Source organism: Muntiacus reevesi, chromosome 1 (genome assembly GCF_963930625.1).
Source record: "Muntiacus reevesi chromosome 1, mMunRee1.1, whole genome shotgun sequence".
Lineage (NCBI taxonomy): Eukaryota > Metazoa > Chordata > Mammalia > Artiodactyla > Cervidae > Muntiacus > Muntiacus reevesi.
In genome coordinates, this window is record NC_089249.1 from 220,145,379 (window position 1) to 220,157,566 (window position 12,188).

General features: G+C 36.1%; 1 protein-coding gene across 1 annotated transcript; it reads left to right on the forward strand.

Annotated features, from left to right (window-relative positions):
* The first annotated feature begins 326 nt into the window (after positions 1–326).
* LOC136157908 (olfactory receptor 2T2) lies at positions 327–1,295 on the forward strand. Its single transcript, XM_065919684.1, has one exon. The coding sequence runs from the start codon at positions 327–329 to the stop codon at positions 1,293–1,295; it is 969 nt and encodes a 322-aa protein (XP_065775756.1).
* The last annotated feature ends 10,893 nt before the right edge of the window (positions 1,296–12,188 follow it).

Below are 12,188 nucleotides of genomic sequence, written 5' to 3' on the forward strand. Positions count from 1 at the left end.
AATAAAAATAAAGAAAAATTTGAAAATGATACTGTATAAATTATTACATTTATATCTTATATCAGCCTACAGAGATATAGACCTATGATAACTTTTCACAAATGATGAAACTGAGTTAGTTTATAGATTAATTTTTCTGTCCAATGTTACATAGACAATTAATGCCAAAACTGGGATTCAATATGATTATGAACTGATGTTCTTTCCTTTATCCCACTCTGCTTCTGACATACTATCCATGGTAGACCCTCCTTAAATTTTGGATTATTAATTAACCTAACAACTTCCTGTCTTTGCAGTTCTAGGAGCTATTATGTGATGTAAACATGGAGATGGTTCTTCAAAATTCCACTGACTTCATCCTCTTGGGCCTCATCACACATCCCACATTCCCTGGATTTATCTTTGCAGTGGTCTTCTCCATCTTTCTGGTGGCTGTAACAGCCAACATGGTCATGATTCTGCTCATTCATACAGATTCCCACCTCCACACGCCCATGTACTTCCTGCTTAGCCAACTGTCCATCATGGACACTGTCTACATCTGCATCACTGTCCCCAAGATGTTGCAAGACCTCTTGTCCAAGGAAAAGACCATCTCCTTCCTGGGCTGTGCACTTCAGATCTTCCTCTACCTGACCCTGATTGGAGGGGAATTCTTCTTGCTGGGCCTCATGGCCTATGACAGGTATGTGGCTGTGTGCAATCCTCTTCGATATCCTCTCCTCATGAACCGCAGGATTTGCTTGTTTATGGTGGTGGGTTCCTGGGTTGGTGGCTCCTTGGATGGGTTCATGCTGACTCCCTTTACCATGAGCTTCCCTTACTGTGGGTCCCGAGAGATCAATCACTTTTTCTGTGAGATCCCAGCAGTACTGAAGCTGTCCTGTATTGACACATCGCTCTACCAGACCCTGATGTATGCCTGCTGTGTGCTGATGCTGCTCATCCCTATATCCATCATCTCTGTTTCCTACACACGCATCCTGCTCACAGTGCATCGGATGAAATCTGCTGAGGGCCGGCGCAAAGCATTTGCTACCTGTTCATCCCATATTATGGTGGTGATCATTTTCTATGGGGCAGCCTTCTACACCAATGTGCTGCCCCAATCATATCACACACCAGAGAAAGACAAGATTGTATCCGCCTTTTACACCATCCTCACTCCAATGCTCAACCCACTCATCTACAGCTTGAGAAATAAAGATGTGGCTACAGCTCTAAGGAGAATACAGGGGAGATGTACATACTCCCAGAAAGTCAGAGCAGGGGATGTGTCCAAGAAATACTAGAGGGAGCTGGGTACAAACTTTCTTGGTACTGTGGCTACTGGCACACAGTCATTCTAGAAAATATATTGTTGGTTCTGAAAAATATTCACTATCATTTTCACAATCCTGAATTATATGAGGCAAAATAATTCTTTTGACACCAACACTTAAGAACTATAGCTGAACACAGCCAGTATCTCAGCAACAGTCAACTCACTTGTCTGGATTCACTGACAGACATCTCTCAGAGAGCATTTTCTTCAGGTAGCATTATAAATCATCCCAGTCAGTCCAAACATCCCTTTGAAAGTCCTGAATGGATATTTTTATGTTATATGTTTTCATGTGTCTTTTGTGTCTGTATTGTTGACAAACTTTTGAATAGAAAATGCAAGGAAAAATTTTCATCTCCTTGTTGATTTAAAATCAAATGTTCAATACAAATTAAATATTTTCCGATGACTATAGTCTATGTAGCACCTCTATTTAGAAAATTTTTGTAAGGATAACATTTGGGTTTGGGGTTTAGCATTCTTTGTTACCTTTTATAAATGTCTGTGTTCTCTAATCTCTAAATTTAAACAGTTATCATAACTTTATTCATGTAGAGTTCATTATGTGTCTGGAAATCAGTAAATATTTACTGATTGACTGGATTTGACTTCTGCTATTATTAAGATAGACATTGCTATAATCCTTTAGTAACTTTCATTTATTCCCTAATAAAATGACTTATGAAACAAAACATGAATAAATCAAGACCTTTTGTTAGTTAAATCAGCTCCCTTGGTCAATTCTCCTATTGTAAAAGTTTTCATCTAGTACACTGGTACTATTTTTTCTATTAATTATCTTTTGGTTATTTGTGAAGCTTTAATAGAAACAGGATCCTGATACAATAGAATGTTTATTTTAAAAGACCACAGTCACTAAGGACTGTCCATCCATTTTCCTACTCAGTTTTAGCTTCCTTCTTATGTGCAAGGTACTAAAGTATGACAAATAAATTTTTATTCACCTGGTGTTTATTTTCTCTTACAATCAAAATCTTAGAATGTGCTGGGATCATTTTTGGGTGATTTTGTAATTCGCAAAGATTGAGAATAAGTTACTGTATGTCATTATAGTGTCAATGCAAAGTGAAAACTCTATCCTTCATAGATGTTCATGTAAGGAAATCTCATTCTCATCAATATGCTAATCCAGGGTTCATTTTGCCTTGGAAGATTCCCCCAGATTTGATCTTACACTGAAACAAATAAACAAATAGAAAAGAGATGGAAGAATGGCTTGGATGGATGAATCTCTTCAAGTAGAGAAACTAATAAAACACTGATGAAAGAAATCAAAGATGATAGAGATGAGCAAATTACCATATTCTTGGATTGAAAGAATAAATATATTGAATATGATTTATTTGAGTCTAAATGATTTGAGTCTTCTCCCTTTCTTTCTTGATGAGTCTGACTAGTGATTTATCAATTTTACTTATCTTCTCAAAGAACTAACTTCTAGTTTTATTGATCATTGCTACTGTCTCCATCTCTTTTTCATTTGTTTCTGCAATGATCTTTATGATTTCTTTCCTACTACTAAATTTGAGCTTTCAGAGCTTTTTTGTTGTTGTTGCTGTTGTTCTTGTTTTGAGAAAGCCAATTCCTAGGCAAGTTGACAAGAAGTCTGGGGGTCCCCAAGGAGATAGAGGTCTGCAATTCTCAAGGAGGAGAAAATGACAAACATTTTTTCCTCTATATTCCTTAAGATTATATAACAATAATGTATCCTGCTTGAGGACAGTTTCTGGAAAAAAACCTTCTGGCTAGTCCTGTTATTTTAAAATGTAAATTATGGGAGTGGGTCTAGTAAGTTCTTTATAAACTCCAGATATTCTTTTGATTCACTGTAATAACTAATTAAAAAGTATATAACTCCACTGCTAACACTAGCAAAGGGGCACTCTTTCTGCCCCCTCCTGATGTCTATGTCAGAAGCTTTCTCTATCCTTTTTATGCTTTAATAAAACTTTATTACACAAAAGCTCTGAGCAATCAAGCCTCATCTCTTGCCCTGGATCGAATTCTTGTCCTCTGAAGGCCAAGAATCCCAGCGTCTTTCATGGTTGAGCAACAGCCTTTCACTTTTTCTAGTAGCCTTAAAGTAAGGTCAGGTTCTTTATTTGACATCTCTCTTATTTCTTCAGGTAGGCTTGTATTGCTATAAACTTCCCTCTTACAACTGTTTTTACTTAATCCCATAAGTTTTGGATGGCCACGTTTTCATTGTCATTTGCTTCTAGGTATTTTTTTTATTTCCTTTTTGCTGTCTTCAGTGACCTGTTGGTTATTTAGAGTGTATTGTTTAGTCTCCATGTGTTTGTGTGTTTTACAGTTTTCTTTTTTTTCCCCCTATAGTTGATATCTAGTCTCATAGTGTGTGGTCAGAAAAGATGGTTTATAAAATTCCAATTTGCTTAAATTTATTGAGATTGATTTGTGACCCAAGATGTGATCTATCCTGGAGAATGTTCTGTGTACAATTGAGTAAAAAACTATGTTCTGCTGTTTGGAGATGGAATGTTCTGAAGATATCAATTAGGTTCATCTGGTGTAATGTGTGATTTAAGGCTTGTATTTCCTTATTAATCTTTAATTTTCTGCCAGAATGATGTGTCCACTAGTGTAAGTGGGATGTTAAAGTCCCCTACTATTATTGTGCTACTGTAAATTTCTCCTTTTATGCTTTTTAGACTTTCCCTTTGGTATTGAGTTTCTGCTAAAAAAAAAAATCATATCAATAGATGTAGAAAAATCTTTTGACAAAATTCAACACCCATTTATGATAAAACTCTTCAGAAAGTGGACACAGGAGAAACCTACCTCAGTGTTATGAAGGTCATATACAACAAACCCATAGCAAGCCTTATTCTCAATGTTGAAAAACTGAAAATATTTCCTCTAAGATCAGGAATAAGACAAGGGGACCCACTCTCACCACAATTATTCATCATAGTTTTGGAAGTCTTAGTCACAGAGATCCTAGCTAAGGCAATCAGAGAAGAAAAAGAAATACAAGGAATCCAAATCAGAAAAGTAGAAGTGAATCTTCACTATCTGCAGATGACATGATACTACATATAGAAAGCCTTAAAGATTCCACCAGAATATTACTAGAGCTAACCAATGAATACAGTAAAGTCATAGGATATAAACTTAGCACACAGAAAACCCTTGCATTCCTATACACTAACAATGAAAAATCAGGAGAAGTTAAGGGAACAATCCCATTCACCATTGCATTATTTTTCTAGTTTCTTTAAGTATAAGGTTAGGTCCTTTATTTGATGTCTCTCTTATTTCTTGAGGTAGGCTTGTATTACTATAAACTTCCCTCTTAGGGATGGGACATATGCCCACCTAGAGCAGATTCATGTTGATGTTTGATAGAAAACAAAAAATTCTGTAAAACAATTATCCTTCAATTAAAAAATAAATATTTTTTTAATTGAAAAAAAAAATCCCTCTTAGAACTGCTTTTACTTCATCCCATAGGTTTTGGGTGGTCGTGTTTTCATTATCGTTTGTTTCTCAGTATTTTTGCTTCTAGGTATATAATATACCATATTCTTGGATTTGTTTTTAGGTATATCATATACCATGTTCTTGGATTAGAGGAATCAATGTAGTGAAAATGACTATACTACCCAAAGCAATCTGCAGATTCAATGCAATCCCTATCGAACTACCAATGATATTTTTCAAGAACTAGAACAAATAATTTCACAATTGGTATGGAAACACAAAAGACCCCAGATAGTCAAAGCAATCTTGAAGAAGAAAAATGGAACTGAAGGAATCAACCTTCTTAACTTCAGACTACACTACACTACAAAGCTACAGTCATCAAGACAGTATTTTTTACTAGCACAAAAACAGAAATACAGATCAATGGAACCAAATAGAAAGTCCAGAGATAAATCCACACACCCATGGACACCTGTCTTTAACAAACTAGGCAAAAATATACAATGAAGAAAAGATAGCCTCTTCAACAAGTGGTGCTGGGAAAACTGATCAACTATGTGTAAAAGAATGAAACTAGAACAGGTTCTAACATCATACACAAAATTAAACTCAAAATGAATGAAAGATTTAAATGTAAGGCCAGAAACTATAAAGCTTTTAGAGTAAAGCATAAGAAGTACGCTTTTTGGCATTATATCACAGCAAGATCCTCTTTGACCCACCTCCTAGAGTAATGGAAATAAAAACAGAAGTAAACAAATGGGACTTAATTAAACTTAAAAGATTTTATACAGCAAAGGAAACAATAAACAAGATTAAAAGACAGCCCTCAGAATGAGAGAAAATAATTGAAAATGAAACAACTGACAAAGGATTAATTTCCAAAATACACAAGCAGCTCATGCAGCAAAATACCAGAAAAACAAACAACCCAATCAAAAAATGGGCAGAAGACTTAAACAGGCACTTCTACAAGAAGACATACAGATGGCCAACAAATACATGAAAAGATGCTCAATATCATTCATTTTTAGAGAAATACAAATCAAAACTACAATTAGGTATCACTTCATACTGATCAGAATGGGCATCATTAAAAAATCTACAAATAATAAATGCTGGAGAGGATGTGGAAAAAAGGGAACCCTCTTGTACTCCTGGTGGGAATGAAAATTCATTCAACCACTACGGAGAACAGTATGAAGATTCCTTTAAAAACTAGGAATGGAATTACCATATGACCAAGCAATCCCACTACTGGGCATATACCCTGAAAAAATCATAATTGAAAGAGATGTGTGTACACCAATGTTTGCTACATCAGTTTTTACAGTAGGTACGATATGGAAGTCACCTAGATGTCCATCAACAGATGAATGGATACAGCAATTGTGGTACACACATATAATGGAATGTTGTTGTTGCTTAGTCGTTCAGTTGTGTCCAACTCTTTGTGACTCCTTGGACTGTAGCTCTCCAGGTTCCTCTGTCCTTGGGATTTCCCAGGCAAGAATACTGGAGTAGGTTGTCATTTCCTTCTCCAGGGGAATGGAATGTTACTCAGCTTTAAGAAAGGACACATTTGAGTCAGTCCTAATGAGGTAGATGAACCTAGAGTCTATTTTACAGAGTGAATTAAAGTCATAAAGAGAAAGATAAATATTGTATATTAATGCATGTGCATGTAATCTAGAAAGATGGTACTGATGAACCTATTTGCAGGGTAGCAATGGAGACACAGACATAGAGAATAGACCTGTGAACACAGTGTGGAAAGAAGAGGGTGGAATGAAGAGAGAGTAGCATGGATATATGTACATTACCATAGGTAACATAGATAGCCAGTGGGAATTTCTATGTGACACAAAAAGCTCAACCCAGGGCTCTGTGACCACCTAGAGGGGTGGGATGGGGTGGAAGATGGGAATGAGGTTCAAGAGTGAGGGGACATATGTATAGCTGTGACTGTAAAGATGCTCAACATCTATGCTCTGCCATATGGGTTGATGTGTGACAGAAACCAGCACAATATTATAAAGCAATTATCTTCAAATAAAAATTTTTAAAAAAAAGAATTTCTGAAAATAATTGACTTCATTTTGTTATTTTGTAACTTTGTTAACATCTTTTGACCAGAAATTCAAGTTTTCCTTGAGTGTGACAAGTGATCATAAGATCACTTGAGTGTGATTATAAGATGGTGATAATTACAATAATTTGCATCAAAGAGGAGCTGTGAAGAGTTACTACATTAAAACACTAGAACATACAGAAAGTTGCCTCACACAGAGTAAGCACTGCATGGATGCTTGCTATTTTACAGTCAACAACATATCTCAGTTATACTTTTCTTAAAATCTGACAAAATTATTTAAGGTATATAATTTCATTGTGGCTGCTCAAAGATCAAAAATTCAGTACCTTAAAATGACAAATATATTATGATTCTGAAGACCACAAATCCAAAACTGGTCATGTTGGGCTAAAATTAAAATGTCAGGAGGTTATACATCTTTTTGTAACTGTTTGGAGAAATTTTATTTTCTAGCCTTTCAGATTCTAGAGGCTATTCAATTCCTTGCCTTATGGTCCCTGTAATTTTCAAAACCAGCATCTGTTCATAATGTCATCTCTCATCCTCTGACTCCTGCCTCCCTCTTTCCTGTCTCCTTCTAAAAAGAGCCCTTGTAATAGATTAGGCACAAGAGACATTACAGAATAACTGCGTCATCTCACAGCCTTTAATTTAATCACAAATGCAAATATCTTTTTCAAGTAGGGCAACATATTTATATGCTGGGGATTAGGACAGAGGAATCTGATTTGGGATGGGAAAGTTTCTCTGCCTTGCACAGTTTGTTTTATTTAAAACTATATTAAATCTATTACGTATTTGTTAATTTAACAAAATAATAACTTAATAGTAGCTTGGGGGCGCGGGGTGTAGTTGCTTTATAATATTGTGCAGCAAAATGAATCAGTTATATGTATACATATATCCCCTCTCAGGATTTCCTTGCAGCTCAGCTCGTAAAGAATTTGCCTACAGCACGGGAGACCTGGGTTCGATCCCTGGGTTGGGAAGATCCCCTGGAGAAGGGAAAGGCTACCCACAGCCAGTATTCTGAGTTGGAGAATTCTGCGGGGTCATAAAGAGTCGGACGTGACTAAACAACTTTCTCTTTCACTTTCATCCCCTTTCTCTGGCTCTCCCTCTCACTCCTCCCCCTGTCCTACCCCTCATCCCATCCCAACCCTCTTGGTCACCACAGAACACAGAACTGAGTTCCTTGAGCTATAGAGCAGCTTCCCACTAGCTGTTTTATACCTGGCAATGCATATACCTCAATAGCAATCTCCCAATTCATCCCACACTCCCTCCCACCTCTATGACTTCTGTTCTCTATGTCTGTGTCTCATTTCTGCCCTGCAAATAGGTTCATCTTTACCATTTTTTCTAGATTCCACATATGTGCATTAAAATATTTGTCTTTCTCTTTCTGACATTTCACCCTGTATGACAGACCCTTGATTCATTCATGTCTCTACAAATGATCTTATTTCATTCCTTTTTATGGCTGAGTAGTATTCCATTGTGCATATGTACCACTTCTTTGTCCTTTTAGCTCTTGATGTACATTTAGGTGGCTTCCATGTCCTGGCTATTGTAAATAATGCTACAATGACCTTTGGGGTGTATGTGTCTTTTTGAATTATACTTTTCTCAGTGTATATACTCCATAGTGGGATTGCTGGGTTATATGGTAATTCTATTTTTAGTTTCTTAAGGAACCTTCATACTGTTCTGTATACCGATTTTATCAAATTTACATTCCTATCAGCAGTGCAACAGTATTCCCTTTTCTCCACATCCTCTCCAGCATTTATTGTTTGCAGGTTTTTTGATGATGTCCATTCTGATCATTGTGAGGTAATATATCACTGTAGCTTTGATCTCCATTTCTCTAATAATTAGTTATGTTGAGTATCTTTTCATGGGTTTCTTGGCCATCTGTATGTCTTTAAATAAATATCTACTTAGGACTGCTCATTTTTGATTGGACTGGTTTTTTGTTTTGTTTTGTTTTGTTTTGTTTGGTGTTGAGCCTCATGAGCTATTTATATATTTTGGAGACTAACCCACTGTGCATTTTAATACACAATTTTTCTTATAACAGATGAAAACTTGCTGCTAAGTAAAAGTCATGCATAATAGTTTTCTGTACTTTTACCTGTGTAACACAAGGTGATTTCAAACTATATCATTGACATCCACAATATAATCTCTGGATGGAAAATAACATCTGAAGTTACAGTTATCTTTTACACTATAACTGGGACATAATGAATACAAACCAGACTCAGAGGAGAGATAGTGGTGAGTTTTCTTTTTGAAAATAATATTAATTTTTCAAAAGTGATTTTCTCAGATTTTTACACGTAAAACCTCAATAATTAAGATGTAAAATTTGTATTGCTGTTGGATCTTAGGTAATTTTGATATATGTCTAGATCCTAGAAATAAGTTATTTATTAGAAAATGTGTGTGAGTTCTATCTTATAGGGATATTATTTCAGATTGAAGATAAACACAAGCATGGCATTTAAGTTTTATATCACTTTAGCACATTTTATAGAACATCAGTTCAGTTCAGTTCAGTTCAGTCGCTCAATCAGTGTCTGACTCTTTGCGACCCCATGAATCACAGCACACCAGGCCTCCCTGTCCATCACCAACTCCCGGAGCTTACTCAAACTCATGCCCATCAAGTCGGTGATGCCATCCAGCCATCTCATCTTCTGTCATCCCCTTCTCCTGCCCCCAATCCCTCCCAGCATCAGGGTCTTTTCCAATGAGTCAACTCTTTGCATCAGGTGGCCAATGTATTGGAGTTTCAGCTTCGGCATCAGTCCTTCCAATGAACACCCAGTACTAATCTCCTTTAGGATGGACTGGTTGGATCTCCTTGCAGTCCAAGGGACTCTCAAGAGTCTTCTCCAACACCATAGTTCAAAAGCATCAATTTTTCTGCACTCAGCTCTCCTCACAGTCCAACTCTCACATCCATATATGACCACTGGAAATACCATAGCCTTGACCAGACGGAACTTTGTTGGCAAAGTACTACTTTTTAATATGCTATCTAGGTTGGTCATAACTTTCCTTCCAAGGAATAAGTGTCTTTTAATTTCATGACTGCAATCACCATCTTCAGTGATTTTTGAAGCCCAAAAAATATTTAGATGTAAAAATTCTGCTATAACATTTTATAGAACATATATGGCTATATTTTATAGGAATTCTACTAAAAATGCATCATCTTTAAAACCAAAACAATTCATTTTATTGACTGTATATTGACTCTTTAATAATCATTTATTTAAATATTCAACAAAAAGTACGTTGTGTCAGGCATGATTTTATATTTTGGAACTACATAGAAAACAAAATGGGCAAATGCTCTTGTTCATATTGATCCTACTGTCTAGTGGGAAGGAGAGAAACATAATAAAATGAATATGTATGACTGATAGTGTTAAGGAATATGAAAAATATTAATTCATCAATTCCTACAGAATAGATCCTTCTGAGAAGTTAGACTTTGAGAAAAGACCTGAAACAGAGGACCACACAGATGTAAGGATGAGAACCAGGCCTGGGTTAGGGTAGAAGCAAAGGACTTGGACTGGGGAACTTCCACAAAATAGGGGCAGAAGATCACCAGCAGATAATAGGACCTGCAGCACCAGAGTAAATGCACTGGAGGCAGGAAAAAATGACTTGAGGGTCAAAGTGTCATAATACAGTGGGTCTTAAAGTGGCATGTGAAGTGTGATGACAGAGTTTTGAGCATAAAGTGATCTGATCTGATGCAAGTTTCTCAAGATCACTTTGCTGAGATCAGATTGAAGGCATCCAGAAAAGAATAAGTAAATGCTGGGAAAGCTACTGGAAAAAAATTTTTAAAATAGGAAAAAAAAAAAAAAAACATTTTATCTTAATGCCCAAATTTTTTCTAACATTTTGAGATATTGTGATGTTAATAAGAAATATATATTTGGTCTTCATCCCCATTCCTTGGTACAGAGATTCTAAAGGCTTTAGAATTACTTAAATGTAAAGAACCTTGCAGGTGTCTTTTGTTATTCATAAAGAATCCCTTTAAGCCATGCCTGAATTTATATTTTAACGAGGTTATTTATGGAAAACCATAAGAATGGAGGCTGATTACCAGGAAACTAACCATACGAATAGAAATTTGGAATTATTGAAATCTTACCTCTTAAATCTCCAAGGAAAAGAGAGGTTAGAGGTTTAATTAATCACCCATGACTGATGGCCTCTTCCTATATATATCACTTATGTATTAATATTTCTTCCAGTTGGTTGTTCCTGAGTTATACACTAGTCATTTAGTAAGTAAAATATTTTCCTGAGTTATCTGAGAAACTCTAGAAAATGTAATTGAATTTTTGAAAGGGATCATGGGAAACTCCAATTTAAGACAGTAGATTAAAAGCACAGGTGATTACACATGCTTGTATTTGTCACCTGAGGTGGTGTCAGTCTTATGAGACTGAACCCTTAACCTGTGGTTTGTTCGGCTTTTTCCAAGGAGATAGAGTGAGAACTGAATTAAATTATAAGATGCCAACCTAGTGTCTGGAGAGTTGAAGACTGCTTTTTAAGGGAAAAAAACCTCCACACAAAAGTGTCAGAAAGGAAAGTATTGAAAATAGAGAAGACACACAAAAGTCTTTCTTTCCATTGCGCCCTTCACTTGCCAAGTTATTTATTCTGCTTACTTTTAGTCATCCAAATAATCAATAAATCAAACATCCATTTCTGCAACTGGTATTTACTTAGCCCTATATTGGCTGGACAAATTTTTGAAGGCCAAAAACACAGAATAAATAAGACAGATATAATTAGAACTGTATTCCAGATATTGCAAACACCAATGTTATTATGCAATTAGCATAACCGATGTATGACAACATAAACATGAACACAGTATAAAAAGCACTGTTTTCTTTTAGCTAGAAGAATCATATCTCTAACTAATGATTTATGATGTTTCTTGGTCTGTGTGTTTTTCCCTAGTATTTGTTTCTGTTGTTCAGTTGTTCAGTCAAGTCTGACTCTGTGACCCCATTGGCTGCAGCATGCCAGGCTTCTCTGTCCACCACCATCTCCCAGAGTTTGCTCAAACTCATGTCCATTGATTTGGTGATACCATCCAACAAACTCATCCTCTGTTGCCCCTTCTCTTCCTGCTTTCTATCATTCCCAGCATCAGGGTCTTTTCTAATGAGTGGGCTCTTTGCATCAGATGGCCAAAGCATTGGAGCTTCAGCTTCAGCATTAATCCTTTCAATGAATATTCAGGAT

Bases quoted from the DNA above. Each gene is read 5' to 3' on its own strand.
- LOC136157908 (XM_065919684.1), top strand. From the start codon at position 327: ATGGAGATGGTTCTTCAAAATTCCACTGACTTCATCCTCTTGGGCCTC.